Below are 25,326 nucleotides of genomic sequence, written 5' to 3' on the forward strand. Positions count from 1 at the left end.
TAGGGGTTTCAATGGTCAGTGAGACCATGGATGGAAGCATTAGATTTGAATTCAAATAAAAACCTAACTTATAACTCAAGGACCTACAAATTGTAAAATAGAATAATAGAAGTTATAATGTGCAAAGGTTAGTCTGGTTTGTTCTTCAGCCACAAATACAAGTTAGTCTTGTCCCATGCATGGGTGCTGTTTTTAGTCTGGTAGTTTGATCCCTGGAAAATTAGATGGTTTGCAATGGATTTGCCCCATTGTATTTGGAACATATAAATATATCCAAAAAAGTGCATCTGTTGATGGAACTGATGTGCTTATCACATCCCCTAGGGAATTTGAATGAGTATTTCAAGAATACTCTTTCTTCTTTTCTGATACCAACTCAGTACCCTAATTAAAGAAGGAGTAACATAGATCACTCCAAAGTTTAACCCTATTCTCCAGATTACGAGAAATTTCTCGTGTTTTTCTCTCTTATGCTGCAATGCCGAGGAATACTAAGCTATTAGTAAGAAATAATTAGAAAAAACAAGTTAAGGTACCAAAGGACTTACCTTTAAGAATCAATTTAGGTCCATAGCATCAAAGATATAATCACTAGTGCAGCAATATACTCTGTTGGAGGCTTGATAACAACTGCTGCTGCCACACCTCGATTAGCTGACCCTCCAGAGCTAGCAGCAGTCATACCCAAGTCCCTCACCTCTGGTTCTACATTAGATGAAAAAGATCCAGTAAAAATCATTGAACTAGTGAAATGACTTAATGTTTTCCCAAGGTTAACATTTTCATCAGGCCCACCATTTTATAGTTATAATAGAATTGGTATTTACATAGATGCAACAAGAATATAAATGAAATAGCCAGTAACAATTGTGCTTGCAATTAAGTTCCAGGGTAATTGTTATGTACCAGTATTGAGTCATCAATAGGTATAATATACAACATCCTATGACACATACGAATGTCTGGAAACTGTAATACATTCACATTTTTTAAGGAGATGCTGTAAATAAAAACAGTAAAAAAGCTTACACCTATTCTCACAAATACTTTTTGCCATTTAAAATGATTTATTGCATGGAACTCACCTGAAAAGTAATTGTTTGCATCTATTTTCATGTGAAATGCTAAATATGTTATATCCCTCTGAATTTCCCTTTGAGTAAGAATAAAATTTATTCTACTAGGTAATTTGAAGCATTACTTGCATTAGTAAAAGACAAATATATTTAAAATGATATGCACTTGAGAATGTGATATTTTTAACCCAAGATAAAATGCAATTAAGAAAATAAATCCCTATCGCTACATTACGAGTCATTATTTACATGATTAACATCTCTCAATTTAGTTTTATAATATGTACATGTGTTTTGGGCATGCCATAGGTATAGCTCATGGGTTTAAGCTATAGAAATAGAGTTTTTGATATTCAACTTAGCTTAATGGAATGTGATGACAAGTGAAAGTTGCTTTAGCTGAGAGGGAATATCAGAAGGGAGATGAAAGCTTACAACAAAAAGGGTAACATATGATAACTGAAGGAAAAGGAGATGATATGGATTTGTGTGAAGAGTATACCAAAAAAACAGTCATTCTTTCATAAAGTATTTTAATATTGTTTCATAATTACCTACTTCTATGCATGCACACCATCATGCTCAAAGAAACATCATGGATATGGTGATATAATTTTTAATTACAGCAAAGGGTAGTTTCATTGGAAATTGTCCAGAGTAATGTGCACAGTTGTACTCTAGACTCCTTTCACAAAAGCAAGCATGTATTTAGGGTAATTTCTTACACACCCAAAAAAATCATGCAATGCAATTAAATAATCATTTTATGAAATAAATTGCTCAAGCAATAGTCAAAACTTAGTATGCAATATTTGACCAAATAAACCATTGAGCTGTAGGAAAAAAATTTATATTGATGCACAAAACATTAGCCAGTAGTTTGCTAACATTAGATCTTTGAAATCACTAATTAAACTTAATGCATTTTGACAGACAACTCAAATTTCGGATGCGCAGAAAAATAATTCAATAGAAATTCCTTGGGGAGAGAAGGTTTTTATAATTATATAGAAAGACATTAATGAAAAAAATTGGAAAATGTGAAAGTTGATACATGCTTTAGGTTGTCTTCTACAAAAATAAAGATCTAAAAACACCATGTCCTAAAGATTAAGGGAAAAGGATAAAATAATAAGAGTTAAGATCAAGAGGGATGCATTGAATTTCCAGGAGCTAAACATTGATCCTTACAATATGAGTCTTTATGAGGAGACTACAAATAAAATATGCATTCTGATGGACATGGTCAAAGAAATGTGTCATTGGAGAATTAATAGTGTTTTTTCAAAAATGTATTTAATATAAAGTTCAAGTAAGGTCAAACGGTAAAATATGCCTAACATCGTATCTTTGAAAGAGCTGGATGGGAAAATGAGAGCTACTTGGGGTAATACTGTCAAATCTAGAGCACGACTATACTGATCAATTTTATTAAATGTGCATGGAGACATGGACTTGAATAACATTACTGCAAAGAATTGTTCAATCATAAGAAAATAAAGATATGTATATTGCTTCACAATCTAAATTGGAAAAAAATTTCCATAATTAAATATGAAGATTTAATTCCATTGGAGAGATCTACAGCTGATTCAATATTATAAGCACTCTACGAAAACATTTGACTTCTAAAGACATCAATTTTCTAATTCTTTTTGATTTTACAAAGTATACTACCTTCTTCAATACTTACATTCAGGAATGTTGACAAAATACGTATATGGAATAAATGGGTAGATATCTACATGATTAATTATGATTCTACGTTAAAAGTAATATGTCAAAATATACATTATGTTATTAAGGGGGTTAAGGTTATGTGAAGCAATTTATACCTCTTAAAATAGATCATGGCTCATATAATTACGTCTTAGCATAAGTAAAAAACAAGAGGCTCTCAATGTTTACACCAAAACTGCTCCAGAACTGATATAAGTTACAGTTATTTAACCAGGTACTGGCATTATTTATAATACTCACTGTCTGAGCTAGTGCAAGTTTTTCATGAAAAATATTTGAAGCAGAAGGTAAGAATTCAACTTTGTTGTCATTCATATAAATGGTTTTATTCTCATGGTAAAGATCTTTGTATAATTTCAGGCCCTTAGTATTAAAATCTTAATTTGGATTTGCAGCGATGGAATGAGAACATAAGTCTTAGTTTCATTGTCATATAAACATCAGGGGAAACATGTCGATACTTATATTTATACCAAAATGGAGATTTCAATGGAGATTATGCGGTTAATACTGCTAATACTGCTAAAAATACTGCTAATCGGAGCATTAATAATTGAGGCTATAGCCATAAAATATTCCCAACTTATTCCAGAATATAGTTTTAAAATGTTCAAGTAAATGCAGCTGCATTAAATAGTTGGGCTACTGCCATTTTATATGATTTGATAATATTTGGCATTTTTACCCCACTTTCATGAAAGTTAATATATGTTGTATATCTGGAAATGAACAATAAAACTGATGCTAATTATATAACTCTTAAGGGATTAATTTGCTATCAATTATGTTCCAAGAAATGGGTATGTGAAAACTGAATACACTCAATACTTGTCCAATTGTGGACAAGGCACAGAGTAATACCAACTCTGATAACAATATTGGTAGCAAATGTTAAATACATTCAGTGAAAACTGAGTAGCAATTTACTAACATCATTCATGCAAGTTACGGTGTTGTTATTTGCTTGTTTTTCTAATAATTGCTGATGTTCCTTGAATTATTTAGTTATTTATTTAGCTTCAGTCCAAAAACAGCACATTTTGGCCTTTACATTGGAATGATAACAATGGACACAATTACAAATACCCAAACCCTAGGTGGAGGAAAACCTACCAGGCGCAATTTGAACTCGCCACCTTTGGGTTGGCAGACAAGAACTTAACCCCACCGTCACCGGGGCCAGCAATTAGAATACATCATGAGATACCATTATTTGAGATATGAGCTCAAACCAGGTGATTAGCTAAGTAGTATCTGAATTATGTTTCTTGTATACTTCTTGTCACTTCATTGACTGTAGCCAGTTGCACTGAAATATCTAAAGCTGTTGAAATAAATATCTATTTCTGTAGCCAGATAAAAGTATGGAATAGATTTAGTTGAAGATATGGAATTTGTTAATCTCAGTTGGAATCAGAAAGTACATGGGTTTGCCTCTACATTTTAGGTGTTAAATGCTAAAACATTTCATTTTTTTATTTTTTCTGTACAACTATCACTGGCAGAGAATTCCTAAACTTAAGCAAAATTTTATCGAATAAAGGGTTTGACATCATATTTCTTGACCAGTTAGTTCCTTTTTAAATCACACAGCTTTGGTGAATAGGAGTGATGTATGGATGGATAAATATTTGCGAATTCAACATAATATATTACATTATAAAATGCAGTTATTATTACTAGGGTTAACTGTAGTTAAATGATATTATCTTTGGGAATTAGGGGCTGACACAATTTATCTAGGTGAAAAAATGAGCACATGACTTAGCAGGAATGAATCTGTAGGTGCCTCTCAAAAATGCAGTTGCTCCCAGAATTCCTCCTCTTTAACGTTTATCCTATGAATAGAAATGGCTAATGGGAAAAATTCAAAGAAGGCAGGAAAATTGGATGCAGAATACACTGAGAAGTAATGAAATGATGAAGATGGTAATAGATGGAAGAATGCTGGGAAAGTAAGATAGAGGGAGGAGTAACTGGTATTTTGAATGAAATTAAGGGAAGTAGAAGGTATGCAGAATTTACCCATAAGTTATTGCAATAATATGTGAAAGGTATGAGACGTAAAGATATTTTGTGTCTTGTTTGAGCTTAGAATACCATAGTGTGTAGTCTCAAGGTCCATCAAAACCTAACGCATGTAAGGAGACCAATACTCCTAACAATAATATCCTTTTCACATTTTACATTCTTCCTCCAGATTCTTATCTCTAGACTTCCTTCATCTGTCCTTCCCTTTCTGTCTTCCTTTTCTTTTTCTTGTGTACTTGTCACCTTCATCATCATTATTTGTTTCATTACCTCCCGATAAGGATATTTCTTCAAGTACTTATCAAGGATCACGAAAAAATATTTTATGACAAACTGGTGACAGAGTGGATTTGCATGCCATTAGTGTCAAATAAACTAGAATATAACAAGTAACACGCTTATGATATTTTTTTACAATTGCCTTTTAACAATAACATACAACAAAGTTATAGCTTTAGCTTGGACATGTCACTTAGGAATTATTTAGCTAAGTAATTTCTACAGCCAACTCTGTGCCCCTAAAGAAATATGCTCCTTTCCAAGAAAACCCCCCCTCCCCCATGAAAATATGGTAAGCAAGAGCAATGGCTATTGATTGGCAAGCATAGTATCAGTCTGTCAATCTGTCAATTTTAGGCGACTCTTCAAATGAGCAACAGAGTGACTTCCTCATGAGATTTTCCTAGCATATTGCAAAATAAAATTTAAAGCCAAATCTTCACCTACTTGAAACCGCATCCCCCAATTCAAATAACATGTGTAGAGAAAGTTCAAAATATATGGTAACTTAGTTAGCACAAAAATGAGTTGGAAAAATTTAAGCTTAAATATTCACCAAATAATTTAAAAATATAAATGATTGTTTTGAGATGTCTAAAAAAATGCAAAAACCTTAGCAATCATCGATTTCACACCAAATTTTAGAATTATAATTGTATATCTTAAGTGAATTATTTTTTATTCATGGTGGATGCATTTGGCAGAAGAGACCAGTGATGGTTGTAGTTGGTCTTTCTTTTACTTGAAAGTCATCCATATAACCTATGTGGTGCTCATCATATTGTATTCCTACCCTCTAACCTTTTGGATCCTGTCTTTATGCCAAGCTTCAAAATCTCATTTTTTCCATCATGAATAGATAGTATACATTAAAGGAAACCACATCTGCCTTATTATTAGATGCAATACATACATACATAAATATATATATATATATATATATATATATATATATATATATATATATATATATATATATATATATATATATATATATATATATATATATATATATATATATATATATATATATATATTTATTTATTTATGTATGTATGTGTGTGTGTGTGTATAGAATATTTATTTATTTGGGAACACATTAACAGAAAATCAGGATTTGCACAATTACATATACATACATATTTTGAGTATAACCAATAATTTCCATTACCTCCTCAAGCAAATATAAAAGTAATCTAACATGTCAAATTAAACCATGCCCAATTTTCTTTGAGTCTTACACCTTTGGTAAATAAAAAATGTTCCTCTGAAAGAGGTATGTGAATTGAGGATATATTATCCATCTTGTAGAAAAATATTGTAAAATGAATAAGTTAATGTTTGTTTGTAATTAAAGATGAGAACAAAATATAACAATATGTAGGTGTACGAGTATCAGAAATGGTTAACAAAAAAATTAACTGAAAATAACATGTAACTGACCTGAAAAAACTGCAGGTACAGGGGAAGGCTCAATCAGTGAGTTCTCTGGTAGGACAAAATGGAAATAAAAGTCAAGCCAATGCTTTTTAATTTTACTTAAACCATTCCATAAAAACACCAGGTGTATTTCCAAAATAGCTCAAATACTAAGTATATAAAATGTAATGTTTATTGTTGTTTTAGTGAAATTTTGTGACATGCAGTCATTGATGAAGTTTGAACATTTATTTTTGAGTATGTTTCCACCACTCAGGATTTAGTTTGTCAGAGGAGAGAAGACATTAGCAAAAAATGCAATGCATGTACATGGCTTGCTTTATACGATGCATTTTCATGAGTCTACAGTAGCAATATATTTTGAATTCCTCAGCATGCATCTCTAAATGAAATTAGTTTATAATATCAGAATGGTGTATATAATTATCATAATGGCAAAGCATCACAACAAATCTTTTACTTTGGGGACATCATTACCATTAAATTTTAAGGAACTTTAAAAACATTCACATTTCCATTGGAAATTCTTAAGCAGGTGTTTCATGAGTTTATATATTATACTTTAATCTACTTTGGTTCATACCAAGTCCTATTTTTATTCTTAGGGACTATCAAAAAAGATATCCACTTTTTGACCTCTCTTAGTACTTGTCCAACTACATCTATTTTCACATATTTCTCCCTTCAACCCTACAGATATCCAAAGTGCCCACGAGCACTCTAAAAACATAAAATTTGCCATATTTAAAATAAAAATCATTTGATTTTTTCCTTTTCCTATTTAATGAAAATATTAGATGGAATGGGCCATTATTTAATGATCTGAATGAATCAGTTAGAAAATAGCCAAGTTTTTATATGGCTTTATCTCCACTGACACAGATATTAATGATTTTTTTTCTTTAAAGAACCTGAATTTAAAAAATGTTATGGAGAATTAGAGATGAAAAATTTACGATGAAACCACAAATTATTTTTTTAATTGTTAAAATCTGAAAATAAATGTTTTTGTTGAGCCTTAGGCCATGGTACAGAGAAACTGCAGGCTGCAATTTAAGTAATTTTGAACTTAGTCCATTAGCATTTAACCTTATTTTTTTCAGCGTTAGTTTTCTTACTTCTAGAAAAAAGGGACACAGGCTTTTCAACTATGGAGTTAGTATCTAATAATTATGATGTATGCTCAGTATCTATACACTGAACCTGAATGGAAGAATGTCTTTTTATGACCCATGCCACACATGAGAAATTATGTATATTAGGACAATTTCATTCATAAACCCCTAGCACTTTTTTTTCCTTATTCAAATATCTGAATATTTAAATATATTCACATCTGTAATAATTATGCAAACTCGTTCTTTATTATCATGTTTTGAAGGATTTATCTGCCAGAAGCAGTTACCAAAAAATCCTTAGGGTACTCTGATGAAGACAATTGCATAGCAATAGATTTTTCCAAGTCAAGTAAGAATGATGAAGAAGTCACAACAGCATACCCTCCTATTGAGCGGTAAATGGATATGTGATATACTAAGTACTCAAAGAGAAGAAGTGGTATGTGGAACTTCTGTCTTGGGTAAAAACAAAATATTATGGAATCATACATTTTTAGTGTTTCCTCATAAAAAAGGGCTAAGAAAAAAAAATAATAATTTACTAGAGCAATGTGCATTACTACATATCCTTCATATGAAGGGATGGATGTTCATAACTATAGGCATGATTGATGAAATACTATGCTAAACCATAATGCATTAATTAAGACATTTAAAAATAATGCACTATTTACAGGAGAAAGAGAGAGAGTGGAGAACCAAAAAAAGTCAGAAAATATGGCTCTGGTGAAATTTAATTTTTACTAGTTGCATGGAAGTGGTCCAAATATAAATTAGGTTTGGAACTCAGATATAATAGAATGATGCTTTGCAAAGCCATGTTTAGACTAACAGATCCAGATCCAAGTTCTTACTTTGAATAGTAAGATTTGTTGATTTTATGACCGTGAGGATAACAAAAGAAAACCAATACTTCAACTGTAACTTGGTAAAGCTTTTATATTACATCATTTAAATTTTAGAGTCTGTGCTGGATATTTTGAAAATATCAAATCCAATGATTTTTCCAAGGAAAGTAAGAATGATGAAGACGGATCTAATGCATGGACGGTGACTAATAAGACATATGTATTAATATTTTACCAGCATACAATGGATAATAAATGCAATAATTCAAATAAAAAAGTAATAAGAAATAGATACCTGAAACGTCATTGTGTAATTGATTTGTAAAGTTGGAAAATCTTTTGGATATCAATTCACAACCATATTACATGCCATAATTACCAAGAAGGGAGTCCTTGTATGAGTGAATTTGTATAATACTTTACCTAATCATTGTTATTCTTCTTCTAATTAAAACCAACACAACACAGTTTTACGTAAAGACAAAGTTAGCAAGCTCAACCCTTCCCCATTTAACTAAGATACAAGGGTAGTTAGAAAGGCTCTTCAGAATTACCACCAGATATCAGTGCCAGCGCAATGAGTTTCCTGCATAGTAGGTATCCTCTATGAGTAAACACGTAACATGTCAGTGGTCTGGGAAGAGATCTGTGGTATGGACACCCCTCTGTTGCTGTTACTATATGATGACTTGTGAAGATGGAAAAAATTGAGATTCAAGCAATGATTCAATACTTTGTAAAGAAAGGCATGAAAGCAAAGGAAATTCATGCCGACTTTCAGAACACTCTGAGGAGCTCTACTCCTTCATATTCAACTGTTGGCAAGTAAACAAACGAGTTTAAGTTTGGTTGGGAGAGCTTAGATGATGATCAGTCAAAGGAGTGGCCAGTCCAACTGCCACTACCCGAGAAATTACTGCTAAAGTGCATAAAATGGTCATGGAGGATCACCAACTGAACGTGCGAGAAATTGCTAAAGCTATAGGGATATCTTCTGAATGGGCATATCACATGGAATTAGATATGAGAAAATTATCTGCTAGATGGGTGCTCTGCCTCTTGATGCAGGATCACAAAGACATCAGAATGGTTCCGGAAATCATTCACTTTAAGAGTAACCAACAAGATTTTCTGTGCTGGTTTGCAGCCACAGATGAAGAAACTTGGGTACACTACTATACCCCAGGGATAAAACACCTGTCAAAGCAGTGGAAACATGTTGATTCACCACCACCAAAGAAGGTAAAGGCAATAATACCTTTGACCGGAAAGGTGATGCTTCAGTTTTCTGGGATGCAAAAGGGATTCTGCTGATAGATTATCTTCCTACTGATCAAAAAATTACTGGAAATACTAGGCTAATCTCTTGGACTGACTAAAGCACCATGAACGAACAGCCAAAGTAGAAAAGAATTTTGCAGGTCTGAAGGAATCTAATTTTCAAGATGGGATCAAGACATAGAAGCATTGCTGGATTTAGTGCATTAGTGACTACATTACAAAATAAAACAAGTTTTACTGAGGTAAGTGGTTTGTTTCTATTTTATTCCTAGAACTTTTCCAGCTACCCTCGTATTTTCTGATGCCATTATAACCAGCCTTGACAGCTCTTGTTGGTGATGTATTAATGTTAATGTGCCCAAATGTTTTGTTATTTCATCCAACTATTTACCAGTGGATTGAGATTATACGGTTACGGGTAATAAGGGTAACCTTATAAACACCATTAGTTTATTTAGCTTGCAATACTCATGCAATGACTGAATTTAAGATTTCAACTCAGGACTAAAGTATTAATAATCAATTTTGTTGACCTATTTTTGGAAATGACTGTACCTGGAACTCATTCAGGAGATGCCATTATCTGTTCAAGAGTATTTTCATGGTTTGACTAAGTAAAATAGGGAGTGCCATAAAACATGGGCCATTGATTTATTATACAAACTACTTAAGTTAGGAATTGATTTTCAAAGCCCAAATAGAGGAGACTCAAGATGAGCCATTCAAACAACTCAATGGATGAATCATAGAATAGATGCACACAATGCGGCTATCTATTTCAGGTACATTAGCATTACAACATATATACATTATGATGAAGAATAATCATTGGGGAATCGAAAAATATCTGGATGGCATTTTTAGTGGAGTGACAGACTGTAGTATGAAATCTGAGGATCACATGTTATAGACTTGCCATCAAAAAAAGCCTAAGCTATCTCCAAAGCAAAGGCCACTGATCCCCTCTTCCCCAGATTTCATCAATGCATATCCTATCCCTTTCCCTTCTATAACATCAGTAATAAAATCAAGTACCTATGATTTATGAAAATGAAATCAAATCTTGTACCAATAACACATGAGTAATATTCAACTGAAAACAAAACTAAATTACCAATAATTTGAGATTGATCCAAGTTTAATTTGATATTCCTGATGACATTCGGGTCTTCTGCATTTCACTGAGGGATAGATCACCAGCTTCAAAAGGTTATGTCACATGCCCTTTTTTCTCCTCCACTCCTTCCCTTACTTACATATTGGTGAAGATGCCAAATATTTACCCTAAATCATGAATATCCATATCAAAAGATTTTGTACTTTAGACTACATAGATTTGTAACATAGTACATAGATTTTAAAGTCTATGAAAATGGAAATCTTTTGATATGCATACTAGATAATTCTATGAAGTGAAACCTGAAACTGTAGAGTATATTTATGAATTATGAATGATATGTAATGATGTTGCATGAAGAATCTGGAAGCCAGTTTGTGTGTCTCATTCCCACTTGAGAAAAGCAATTCATATCTAATTTCAATTCCTAGATTTAAATGAAATAAACCTGGAAAAAAATCTAACAATACAGAATATTGGAGAAATTTGACTACATTTGTTGGTGTTAAAATTGAATAGGTACCAATTAAATGAAATTCTAATACATATTTGAAAAAAAGATAAAATCTATCTACACATACAGGTCTGTATTAAATCTAAAAATATGTAACAATGCTACTGTTAAAAAACTATGTGAAATCATATTAAAGTGCTACTGTAGTGTTATTATCATGCTACTCTTGGCATGCTATCTTAATTTAACCATTGGATTGTAAGTCATTCAAATTAAAAGGAGAAACTTGGAGAACACAGAAAAGAACTTAATGCGCACCTAAATATATGAAAATCTTACTCTGTGGAATCAGCAAAGAACCTAACTGAGAGAGAATTGTTCATTTCACTTTTGTCATAAGAACTATGCAAAAAATCAAAAATAAATCTTTTGAATTGAAAGCAAAATGAATCAACTGCAATGGTATGCTGGCAAACTGAGAAGATCCATATAAAAATAGACAAATAGGTGTTCATAATATAAAAAAACATGTATTTAAGATTGACAAAGGTAATCTCGAAGATAAGGCCTATGATAAATACCTGAAATATCATATTAATATGAAAAGTATCATGAGCAATCCAATTCAATTATAGAGAGAAAATGCAGAGTAAAAATATATTTTGAAGATAGTGAAATGGGCTTTTGGACTTAAGATAGAGAATCACAAAGTAAAACTCAATGAATATCTGCTGGACTCCAACAATGATAAAGTAATACACTGCACACACAAATAAAATATTTTAAATAATTTTTTCAAAGCTCATATGTAGGTAGCTAGTGCTGAAGAACCCCTCATACCAAAAGATAATACAGGAATGATATTGTCACATCACATTAACGGATAACTTAATAGCTCTATCACATTAAAAACAAAACCCCTAGACTAGAGGAGATCTTGATAAAAGCTCTGAAAGAGACAGCCAAAAACACTGCACAATTTCTCAAATTGATACTTAGCAGAGTCGATTCCAGAAGTAGTATTTTCTAAGATATGGTAGTCATGGAATTGAGATAAGGTCACCCCAATCTCTAAGTGTCGGAATAAACAAGACTCTGGCATGTGTCTGCACACGTGAGGTCTTGACGAGGCTTCTTCCATCAGGGGTGCCAGTGGAAGAATTGATCAACAGAATATGCTTGGAGGGCAAAATTTCCTTCAAGACACTGACGATTATCAATATGTCCACACCTCTTTGGCTATGTAAAATCCTAGAGCTTGCATTTGTATGGTATTCCTTGGCAGTCACAACTTCATATATTACAACCAACACGACTTCAGGAAAAGCAGATCATATGAGGCATACTATTTGAGGCTTGTTAATTATGATATTCTCTGAGATTAGGAGAAAAATAATGAGAAGAAGATGTACTCTTTTGCAAAGTTATGAATAAAGTCTAATATACCAAATAAATACTTAGGTTGCAAGGGTTTAGAATAAATAAAAAGATAATAAACTGGATTGAAAAGTTCCTCTTCAACCATGACTTGAGTTCCAAATAAGGCCAAATAATTATTGTCCCTCAATGTTACATAATAGGTTCCTCCTCACTATTTAGCAACATATACAATTTTTATTTAAAAAGAAAATGTTGCACATTTTCTTTTGACTTTCAAACGTAATAATTATGTAGGATATAAAATACTATAAAATACTATGAATTGAAATATGGAGAATACATAAAAGACTCGACTGTAGAAGTTTGATATAAATACCAAACTCTCTTCAGTCTTACATTTCAAAGAAAAAATGGAATATCTATTCCTACACATCCTGCGGCAGTTAATAGTAGAGTAGAAGAGTTATTCCAAGTCCTGCAGTATATTATCAAGTTGGGTAAAATTGGATAATATATATCAAAGGTGATTTTCTCCCATGCGCCATCCAATCCCACAGAATCAAGTGAGGGAAAGATCTTGAATTAATTAAATCTCCTAGCTTGAGAAATAATTAAACACAAACAAAAATAATTTTGCAATCTAATTGACTACATAAATGTGTTTTGTGCCTTGTAGCAAAAATAAATGGCACAGCATAGAAATTGTAGTACTCGGTGAAAAAAGAAAGTGACACAATTTGCTTGTCTCAATGTTGTAGGCATGAAGATGAACATATTAATGAATGAATTCATATTTTCACAAAAGCTTTTGAATCAGGAGAAAGTGCATATCATTAGTCTATTTTGTGCCAAAGAAATAACCAAAATGTTTACTGCCAGCTTTTGTTCGAATTAAAAACAATATTGATCCAATAGTTGTTATACAAAAAATTTCAACCTTCTAATCTGACCGAGTCATGTTTCTAGGTGTTTGACTTTTAGATGTGGGTTAAGATTAAACAAACATTCATGAGAGAATGCCTGATTTACCCATTTCCTATTAAAAAAATGGTATGAGTATATGACCAAATTGTAACTGTTATAATGCTTTCTTATGATACAATACTTATATCCTTCCAAATAACTTAGTTGCTTTGCAAACTTGATATATTTTGGGATTTTCAACTAAAATTGCAAATACTTACAGGCACATTTAGAAATGACAGATATGGAATAAAATGATTTAAAGGGAATTTTTAAATTTTTTGCCAAAATCATTGTCAGAAAACTCTGATCTGATTTCATTTGCAAGTGAGATAAATATTTTATGGCTAAAGTAATGGGGCTGATAATTTTCAATTGTGGAAGTCATCTATCTTAGTTTCAATGTAGTGATAAAATTATTAAATGCAGAATTGGTCAGTTCTGTTGAGGTTAATTTTGACTTCCCATTGTGTATTGTCTCTATATAATCATTTAAATTGTAAGTAACTTTCTAAGATTTCTAGTTTGAAAATTCTATGAAAATTCTTAACATTCCCTATGTTTAAAGAATTACTAAAAACTGCACCTATTTAACTTCAAGTTAGACATATTTTAGTGATAGAATATTCTTATAAATGTTTTGAAGAAGGAATACCAGTAAAAGATTTGACATGAAGACATGCCATAGGGTGCAAAAAATTAGATTGAGAAAAGTTCTCAATAAACATACTGATTCATATAGTAATGAGGAAATAGAAAGTTATGGTAAAAAACGAGTAGCAATTGACATACCAAACCCACGTGTGGAGAATGTGAACCTCTTGGATGCCTCACTCCAGCCAAATCGATTTCTTGCTTGCACTTTGGCTTCATAGTCAGAAGCCGGCTCCAGCTCCTTCAGCATGAGGGATCCCCAATGAACAGTACCATGGTTTTGACCATTGTGCCCCTTGTTGGACAACAGAACAGTTGAGGATGGCATCACTCCAGCAGGGTCGGCTGGGACAATCACCATGTGCCAATCATATGCCATCATAGCCCCCCTATTACTGCCTCCATACCCCATTCCCATATGCCCTCGGCCATCTCCAAGGTGGTTACGTCCTCCATGCACTCCACCATATGTGTCATTATCCTGAAATAAACAGAGGGCTGAAGTAGCGTACATACTCTAATGAAGGCTACCTTCCACTACTCCTGGTACTTTAACCATAAACTTCAGGGTGTGATTAGGCTTATGTCTTCTGAGTACTGATGGTTGGAATCTAAAACTATACACTGCAAAAAATCTACCCATTGAGCATTTAATTTTTATCAATTCATAACTTTGGCTCATTAGTAGTGGATCTAGTTTCTGCCATTAAATTTAATTGATAAAAATTATCAACTTATTCTAATATATTCCAAATACGTATCCAAATTTCAAGTTAATGATGCATTGGTTATTTATAATAGGATTTCAACATAGGTACATGAAGATATGTGCATACAAAACTTGGAATACATAGGTAGTGCCCTTTAAGTGAAAATATTAAGATATTTTCTTTCATGTTCAATCCAAATGAAAGATGCACATTAGGGCATTAACATTTGTTTTAATTCAATAATATAAATGATATGGGATCGATCATCTTGAAAACTTGTTCACTTCCCTCAAGTATAATTGAAAGGTAAGCTGGAATAATGAAAGGGCCACAAATATATAGTGATTTCAGCATTTTAAGACATGGAATAAGATAAAAACCAATCATGCTATCAGGGAGCTGAAAAGTTTCAAGAAAACAAAAATATTAAATTTACAGAAGATCTGAATAATAAAATATCATATTTTTTACTTTTATTAGCATCATGAGATGCTGATTTAAGGTGCATTTTGTACAAAATGCTGAAAAATCAAACATATAAAAAAATGAAATAATGGTAGTGAATAGGATAATATGTAGCATTTGAAATATTGATAACTTACAATGCCCAAAAAGTGCAAATGTGCACTATGAAATTATTCCTTGCTTGGGCTCTCTTTCAAATATGAATGGGGAAGGTTCTTACATACATTTGAGCAAAAATATGGGCAACATTTTATTAGGAATGGGACAAAAGACCTGAAGAATTGCGGTAATGCTATCTACACTGGTTATGTCCAGAATTGAGGAAAGATTAACTTTCTCCATTTACTTAAGCTACAAAGAGATACCATACTGAAGTGTCGATAAACATTCATTGTTAATTTCTTTGGGAACAGGCATAACTTTTCTTGTTGATAATAAAAAATAATTAAGTTTACCAATATGCTGGATAATGGTATAATAGAAGAAATAAATCCATCATATTCTAAATTTTTCTTTGAAAAATTATGAATGGCTTTTACTAATTCCTAAAATGATCCTTTGGACATGACCAAAAAATTAATATGATGAAAAGTGAGATTGATGAGAGTGCGATGGTTGGGAATGGCACCAATATATCCCATGTTAGCTTGCGATTATTAAATCATCTCAATAAATAAAATCCCATATAAACCAGTGGTAACCCTGATAGATAAACTAATAGGTAGCTACTCCAAAATGCTATATGCGAATGTTAAATGCAGAATCAGGTGCTTTCATGCCCAACAGGAAAAAGAAACTTTCTCATAAAATAACCTTTAATATAATCTAGAAGGCTACCTTCACTATGATGGATACGTTAAAGCTTTTTAAAATTAGTGATGGTAAAATAATAAACAAAGAAAATATCAATAAGTATAAATTATGTACACCTGGAATTACAATGTTCTTAGCAGTATAATTTTTTGTATAAATATGAAGTACTTTCACAAAATTGGCATCCTCCACTTGCTCAATGATGATTATTCCTCAGACAATAACAAGGTATATATAAATGACCTTGAAGTAGAATGAATAATAGTCACTTTATGAAATGGAGTTGCAATTTTTATGATAACTGTCTTTTTGACTTGTACGGTCTTACTTGTACTAAGTTAGGACTACATTAATTCAAATTTTTATCCATTTGCTCAGTGAGCAGTTACTTAGCTATAATTGAATATAGTAGATGTTAAACTAATAGAGCCTGAAATATTATATAAAATGATTTTAAAATAAAAAGAAGCTACATTCATGGCTCCCTTAGAATCTTGTTAAATGAATGTTCAGTGGAACAATCATGAAGTGCCTTGAATAGAATTCATGGTATAGGAGTGGTATGTAGATGAAGGGTAGAGTTTGAAATCTAGATTTAACTCATATAGCAATTATTAAAGAATTTTTTGTTAAAATCTTTTGGTTTTCTGATTTTTAAAATGTTCAATGAACACTTCAGAGGGCAGGGTGGATATTTAACTATTAATTACCACTTCACTATGCTTTGACTGCTGTTGCCTTGGGGATGGCTGAAGCTCACTCACCGGCAGCTTCCTGTAGTAGAGCTTGTATTCCTCTACATTTGTGAAGGAAACAACTGACCAAGAGATATTGTAGCTGTCACGATAACTTGACAGAGGTCCACTTCTGAATTCAGCTGGATTAGGCTTCCCTGTAAATAATGTTAAAAAATTAATATCTCCACTGCCACTCAAAAATTTAAATTTGAGATTAACCTAGTAAGATGTGCTGGTTATGAGCTAGTAAAACTTCCTGCTAGTGAGTGTACTGAATGGCCTTAAGGCTGCTAAGTCACTCTGCCGGGCATGGAAGCTATTAAACAAGAACCATGATCCAATAGATTAATGAACCATATCATAATTATCCAGATGATTAATGAATCAACCATAAATTACTATATGATTAATTAACCATTGATCATATATTAATTTATCATCAAAAATTTTAAATGAAATCATTAAGTGTGAATGATGAAATGAAAAGTACATATATTAAATGGGTGCTTGCTTGCTTTACTCACATTATGATACTTTTATATTCAAGCTAGATTTATTAGCCTTGACAAGTATCAGTCAACTGCTACCACCAAATGTAGGGGACAGAGAAGTTCATCCTGGATTTATGGAATATGTGGATGGGTGGATGTAGTAAGCACACAAAATACAATTACTGTCTTTTGGACAAGGCAAAACCAAGGAATTGTATAGAATCAATGAAATATTTGCAAACACCAACATTCTCTAAACTAAGCCATGGAAATTATCAAATCAGCCTGAAGAAATGAGTTTTGAGAAAATATCATGTAGTAATGACACTGTGGACAAATTATATGTATAATGGACAGATAACTTGAAGAAGTGAATCACAGATATGCTCAAAAATTTTATATGAACATGGACTACGTAACTCTGCAATAAGGAAGATCTTAAAATAATATGATGATAGATACATGAGCTACTATAAAACTATCATAACATATTATATTGAATTTACAGTCAAATATGTGGTAGGTAGAGTATAATTAGATGACATGTACAATGGCAGAAATTTCTATCAAAAATTTGCTGCTACTCAATCATTCAGTATTTTTTCAAGTCATATGACCCAAACAAACTTTGGAGGATAAGAAACTCATTGATGTTTACTGGCTCAATTTATAAGATGGAATTGCTCATATTAAAGCGATTCAGTGAAGTGTCACAGAGGAACCAGGGAACATTTTTTAGATGAAAAGGGTTATGTTGTGGTTTGGGATAGCTATACCCTAATGTCAATATAAAATAAACAAGTTTCCTTATCCCTGGATATAGGCATTTTTAATAGTATCCTTGGATACATGCAACGATTTTCATATCCTTGAGGGTAGGCGACGTTATTGCATATCCTTGGAAAGTGGCATCAGGATATTTCCATAAATTTCATTTTCTATCCTATGGCTATGATTGACAACACGTTGAGTCAGACCTTGAGCAGGAATCAGTTTCCTTCTCAAACTGGCAGCATATCGTAATTAGACTTGTGACAAATGCATTAATTCCATATTCAGTGATTTTACAACCTCCTTGGTTGTGACAAATTTACATCGTCATTGAAAAGTGTTCACTTAGTTTACATGGTATTAGAACCATTACAACATGGTATTAAAACTGTCACAAAATTCAAAAATGTCCCGTATTTATAACCATCATTCTGACGGAAGAAAAAATTACAATTTGTGACATCCCACCCATAAAATCGCATCGACGTGCATCGACTCTTGCGCTACAGTGAGCGTCTTTAGAAGAAAACTCGCGATGAGCAAAACACGAAAACCACCTGAGTATACTAATTAGTACTTTAAATATTAATGCATTTACAAAGTGATATTCCCACACGGATTGGATGCTGTCCAGAAGTAACATAAGTGTCCGACTAGCCAATAATGAAACTGGTCATTTGGAAGAGAAATTCCATCTTGGATGATGGAATTTCAGTCTGCTAAGTACCGATCATCAAGTTTATGAGTTCATTTGGAATTTTGAAGGTAAACAACATATTTCAAGAGAATGGACAAACATATTGTCAACGATTTCAAGTAGATCACTTACCAGACAATTCCACATACTGCCTCGTCTTTCCAAGTGAGTTGTCAGCAAGGCAACTGTAGTTACCGAAATCTGTCGACTTCACTTTGCGGAGGAGCAGGGTGTGTCGGTTACCTCGTGACTCGGTGATTCGGTTGTCTGTGGTGTCCAGTCGGAGTGTGTTGCGGAACCAGAGCACCTTTTGGAGGAAATTAAAGCTTTCATTAGTGACATTTTCACAAAGTTTATGCTATGCAAGTGGGAAATAGCTTTCCATAATCTAAAAACTTCCAATTTCAATTAAATAAACAGATTTTTCAACTTCCAAACTCCTTTGAAAGCTTTAAGAGGCTTGCGGCTATTTGAGGCTGGATGAGGAGTAGAAAACGGAAATACTATATGGTTTTCCGTTTTCTAAATAAACGTAAGAGCTTTCCAGTGTACTTCGCGACACGGGATTTTTCATGATGAAGCTGACTTTTATTACAGTCATCAACTCCCAATTAATTTGACCATAATATTAAAAACGCCAAAGATATCTAGCCCAAATGGAGCTTCCACCGCCAAATGTCATCTTGCTCGTATCTCCACCGATAATCGCAGAAATAGCAAATTAAATGCAATAGGCAACTCTGGGTAATTTGACGAAAAAACAACCAATCAGGAATATATATGTAATGTGAATGGCATGAGAATCTCTCAGTCAAAAGTTTCCGTAGTGACATAAGCGCTAATTAACGAGAAAATAACCCGATGAACTTTCCTGAAACAATATGCACTAGACGGTAAATAACTAGCTAAAAGTATTGGATGAAAGGCCCGAAAAACAAGTTAGAGAAACATTTCAAACGCTGATGAACTGATTAAACGCTCCTGAACGCTGATTAATCACTGATGAACAGGAATGGAGTGCAAGCACTAAACTGCTGAGCCTTTAGAATAGGCATTTTTAAAATAAAAGTTGTGGTGCAAGGCTCAGGGTAAAATATACTCAGGTGACACTTCCACTACAACCGCAGAAGAATATTTTCAGCAATATAAATAAAAAAATAATCACCCGTGCCATTTTAGTGTAGGTAAAGCACTAAAAGTACTATTTCCATGACCTTGCTACCAAATGTGCCCATAATTAAAATATTGCTTCCCTATCTTTATTTTAAGTAGAAAGCACACACAGAGCTGAAGCTAATGTTTGTTTTTATAATTTTTGGTTCACTGAAATTTATCATAACCTGTCATTTCCGAGAATAGTACACGCTTGAAGGTGTCAGTAAAGGAAATGCCGAGCTAGAGGAAAGGTTTTGGATCTAGCAAGGGGAAAGGATCAACATAAAAGAAAATTAGGTTATCATAATCACATTACAACATACGTTGCCCTCTAAGCGAAAGGTTTTAGCTTATTGATCAATGCTGGGGCACTAAAACATCTTGCCATTAATGCCGTATCACATTAATTCGCTTCCAAAATAAAATAAGAACAGGTATTTGAGAAAACTGGAAGAAGAAAATACCTTTCCAAGTAAATGAGATTCTTTGGGTGACATTTCCGAATCCCATATTCCGAATCACTTTCAAAATTACTTCTTGACGGAATTTCTCCAAAGTAACATTCATTCATTTGAACCTAGGACCAAAAATAAAGTCAAGCCGATGAAAGAGGCGAAATGGATCTTTTGCAGACCTACGTTCACTTCTTATATATCTCCCTACTCTTCTTCAGCATCGCCATCTCCCATTCTCCATCATCGAATTGAAAAAAAAATCACCAGTCCCAACCTCATACCCAATGGCTGACTCATCCCAAACGCAATCCTCAATATCTTAACGCAACGCCCTCGGATCCGAATTCATCAACTCGGGATTCCAAGACCCTTTTCCGTGGGCGCATGGGAAAAGAAACGAGGTGTAAAGCGAAGGAAGGGTGGGACCCATACATTCCATCGTTGAGGCTTGAGCCATTCACACTCTTGGCCCCCTAGATAGAGAGAGAGAGAGTGAGAGGGGAGGAGAGAGTAAGAGGGAGAGGCGAGTCAGGGGGGGAGGGAGGAAGGGAAAATACGAGAGTGATGAAGAGCACGGGGAAGGGGAGATGGATATACGGGTGAAGGAGATGATATTCGACAGGGAAGAGGTGCGAAATAAAGGCTGTTGAAAAAATTAGATGTAAAACGCAAAAATTTCGCGAAAACTACATAGAATCGAGCGATAATACACTGATTAGTGATGCTCAAGTGATACCGAATTAACATTTCGAGCTACTAAGCGAAGTGATACGCTTATCAACGGGGAACGAGTGATACTACAACTTTTAATATTCATCCTCGATGTAACAAAATGCCGTACTAGAAAGATTCATGAGGGTTTATGTTCAAGGAGAATTAAACGGGGTAAGTCGAGAAATATCGACATATTCCACGTGCAATGCTAAGACTGGACTTGATTTGTATCGGAGACCGCTGGAAAGGTAGATTTTTAGAAGTTTCAAAACCAATCATTTACGAATTCTCTATCAACCAGGACCGGGTTCAATGCTTACATTACGATAAGCCATTTATCCAGTCTCCATCTACTAAATTCGATTATTCCAACCACCTCACTCGAATTGGACAATTAATAACTGAAGATTACATTGTTTTTTTTTAATTTTTTCCTTTAGTATTAAGAAAACGATTAATATAATCATTAGTAATTTACTTAATACACAAAGCGGGATCTGGTTCCGAATTCTAGCAGTGTCACTAGACACTGCTAGATCTAACAAGTTAAGAGTAATCCGGTTTTCGGCCTCTATAAAAATCAATCAGTTTGAGTGAAGTTACGAGTCAACCCACGAGAGAAATTAAAAGGAGGGGAAGGGAAGATGTAAATCGACATGCCGTCGAATTTTAGTCGCATGGCATGCTCCCCATGGTTTGAGAGAGAGACGTTCCACTGGATAACGTCCCCGCAGAGTCAAATTTCCTGTTTCACTCCTACCTATTGTTTTTCATAGCGTACTCTTTACGTTTAACTTTACCATTCGAGAAAAATTAGAGGGAGCTGAGTTCGAATCCCGGTCATGATAAATAAACTTTAGACTACTCATTCTTTCATTGATTAATTTCACATCAGCGAGTGACTCAAATTTCGTATATTTTGCGAAACTCCCCGAAGTTTCTCTGAATCAGTCAAAATTACATACTTTCTTAAAGGTTTAAACGTTGCAGTTAACCTCACGGACAGTGGCGCAAGGGGCCAGACAACGGTTACTTCGATTATTTTGTGACCATGTGCATATTAATTGGCCAGAAATCCTCGTTCCTTTACTTTCAAGTTATCCTTAGTGAAACGATATTATTAATCGCAATATTGGGAAATTTGACTCCGAAGTTCTCTCTCTTCGAACTATCATTTACTGGAGGAAATCCATTAAGTCATAAATATTCTCAACGTCAATCTCGGTCTGTACACCCTCTGGTACCATCACTGCGAATACAGGTAACTGTGATACGCGATTTTATATCCCATGACTTTCTTTCTAATCGAGATCTCGATAGTCACAGCACTCGCGATTTTTGGTCCCCTTCTCCAAGACCCAAGATATCGGGCGTCAGGGTCGCGGGAGACGCAACTCTGGCTCGACCCCAACACCTGACCCATTTCCCTGAGGATATTGCCATTGCACTTCATTCTTTTTTTCTCCTACTCCTGGTGTTATTTATCCCCAGCCTTTTCCTCCCCGCTGGAGCGAAGGACGAAGCCCCGAGAGGAAGGAAACGAGCACCGGAGTCTTGTGTGTGACCACGCGAGGGTGCTTTTATTTTACTATTTTTTGAGACCAGTCAGCGGGGGCAAGGGGGGTCTGTGCAGAGGCCGGGCTGGGTTTGGATGATTCGGGGAGGTAAGAAGTTGTAAAGGGGAAAAGAAAAAAAAAATATATATATATATATATATATATAAAAAGGGGCGGGAAGGGCAACCTTCGTGAAGGCCACCACACACACACACATGCGCGAAAGAGCGCTCCCAAAGGCTAAGCTTTCTTTTATTACGATCCATATTCCCGGCTCGCCGCACTCCCCCTGCCCCACTCCCGCGCATCCCTATCGCCCCATCTTCTTCAGGGTCGTCCTATTTTCATTTCGCGACTTCCCCTTTGCCGCAGTTCCTTTTGAGCAACGGGGGACGCCTTACGATATTAAGATCCCTCGTCGTCGTCTATGGATCGGAGGAGGACTAGTAGGAGAGGGATGAAGGAAAGGGGCAAGAGAGGATGAGAGGAAAAAGAGAAAAAGAGAGAGAGGAGAGTGGGGAGATATGTCAGGGTAGGTGTGTGTGTGGAGGGAAGGTAAGTGCGAGCTCTGCGCTGCAGAGCCGCGGTCGCCTCTTCGAACTGAGCCCTTACCGATTAATGCCAATGGGAATCAGAGACCAATTGATAATAAGGCATTTAAACCGTGGAATACTTCAGCAAAATGTTTGCCAATTTTTTTTTCATTCCTCCAAATTTATTCTAGCAAATACAACAGATTTTGCGCATTTGGTGCGATATCATTCTATTACCTAATGATTTGTACAAAACTGCTTTCGTTAGCACTTAGGAGAAGTACCAATAATATACGACGGAAAATAACATCTTTTGAAGGCAAACATTTAAACAGACCCACAAAGGTACCGCGCATTTTATTCAGCGAAATATCAAAACACTAATGTACGACGTAATAAGTGAACGGATGCATTTTGACGGACTTGCATTAAACTTCTTTGTTCGTTTGCACGGCCAGGAGTGGTTCAAATTATAATTCGTAAATGCAATGCTAAAACGAACAGAATGGACGAATTAGTCAATTTGGAGCTCAAAGTAGTAAAAAGCTATCGTTAAAAGCTTGAATCCAGAGAAATCTCTTTACAGTTGCTTTTGCGTGCGGGATGAATTGATCCCATTCTTAAATTAATTTTGTAGTCAAAAATAGCACTCTAAAATACACGAGAAAGCTTCATAGGTTCTCGGTGGAATTTCTGGGGTTGTTAATGTTATGTACTCTCGTACAATCTATACCTTAATTTTGAATTGGATAGTTCTAAACTTCTACGTATTTCTACCCACTCATCATCATCTAGATTTACATAGTTTTCCAATTATTCATTTACAACAATTATGAGGTGGACCAAATAACGAGTTGAGTTGGAAAGGGCCAATTTCAAACAGAAACTAAAAATGGAGTTTTCCGAGAGAGAGAGAGAGAAAGGCAAGATACATTTTAATTACCACGTCTTGAGATTTTGTTTATCGAAAACAAAACGCGGTATATATCGCAAAATAGGTATGAAAAACAAAGGTGAATAAGATAAGATGCGAAAAATCGTCATAGTCAACTTGGACCACCCACTACATGAAGCTAACGGGGCATTTTTTTCAGCCTGGAATACAGTCTTCGGCCATCGGCATCAACCACTTCGCGATTCGTGTTATGAGGTCGAAATAAAAAGAAAAATAGGTTGAGCCCAAGTGATTCACTTCGAGGTAGACAGTTATTTCTGTCTCGCGGGGCCTAATACTCAAGAATTATTATGCTTAAATCCGGAGACGTAGTCGGTGAAGTCTGAAAAGGGCGCCATTCTTCTTCTGAACTCCACAGAGACATCAAATTTCGGCTTCCTTAGCAAGACTGCGCACTCGCTCATGGGAGTACTTTTCCTGGGGCAGAGGGATTTGGAGCAACAAGAAAAACAGTTCTCAACTCCCACAAAAAAATTTCAGTCCCGGGCGTCGACGAAGAAGAAGAGCTAGGGTCCTAACTACGAGGGTCAGCCGCTTCCTCAAGCGGCGGGAGTCGGAATGCGAAAGCAGGGTGAAAGAAAAGTAGGGTCACACAACCCAAAGTCTGAAGTCCCATGGTCAAATTTTTGACTAGGTCCAATATTATCCACTAAAAAATTTCATTCAAAAGCATCAAAACCGAGAGGTGAATGAATGAGTGGGCTCAGTAAGAATTATTATGTTACCCAAATTGTACATCTACACTTCTTAGCTGGGTTCTAAAAATATTTTAACATACTACTCTGAATTATGAGTTGAATGTGCGAGGGCCAATTACATCAAAATTTCATGGGATTCACTCACACAGCTAATTCAAAATAAGCAATTTTGAGATACCTACAGGCAAATCAGGT

The 25,326-nt window shown here is 34.4% G+C and overlaps 1 protein-coding gene across 1 annotated transcript in view; it reads right to left on the bottom strand.

Moving 5' to 3' along the window:
• The window catches only part of LOC139688175 (opioid-binding protein/cell adhesion molecule homolog), a 402,452-nt gene that overhangs the window by 5,543 nt on the left and 371,583 nt on the right, over positions 1-25,326 (bottom strand). The window contains exons 7-11 of the mRNA XM_071585601.1: positions 19,198-19,372; positions 17,080-17,261; positions 14,520-14,862; positions 6,570-6,614; positions 549-705 (exon numbers count right to left, since the gene is read on the bottom strand). Of these exons, the coding sequence (XP_071441702.1) occupies positions 563-705; positions 6,570-6,614; positions 14,520-14,862; positions 17,080-17,261; positions 19,198-19,372 (888 nt within the window). The 3' untranslated portion in view covers positions 549-562. The remainder of the gene's footprint in view (positions 1-548; positions 706-6,569; positions 6,615-14,519; positions 14,863-17,079; positions 17,262-19,197; positions 19,373-25,326) is intronic.

This window comes from Hetaerina americana, unplaced genomic scaffold, assembly GCF_022747635.1.
Source record: "Hetaerina americana unplaced genomic scaffold, ioHetAmer1.1.p SCAF_2, whole genome shotgun sequence".
NCBI lineage: Eukaryota > Metazoa > Arthropoda > Insecta > Odonata > Calopterygidae > Hetaerina > Hetaerina americana.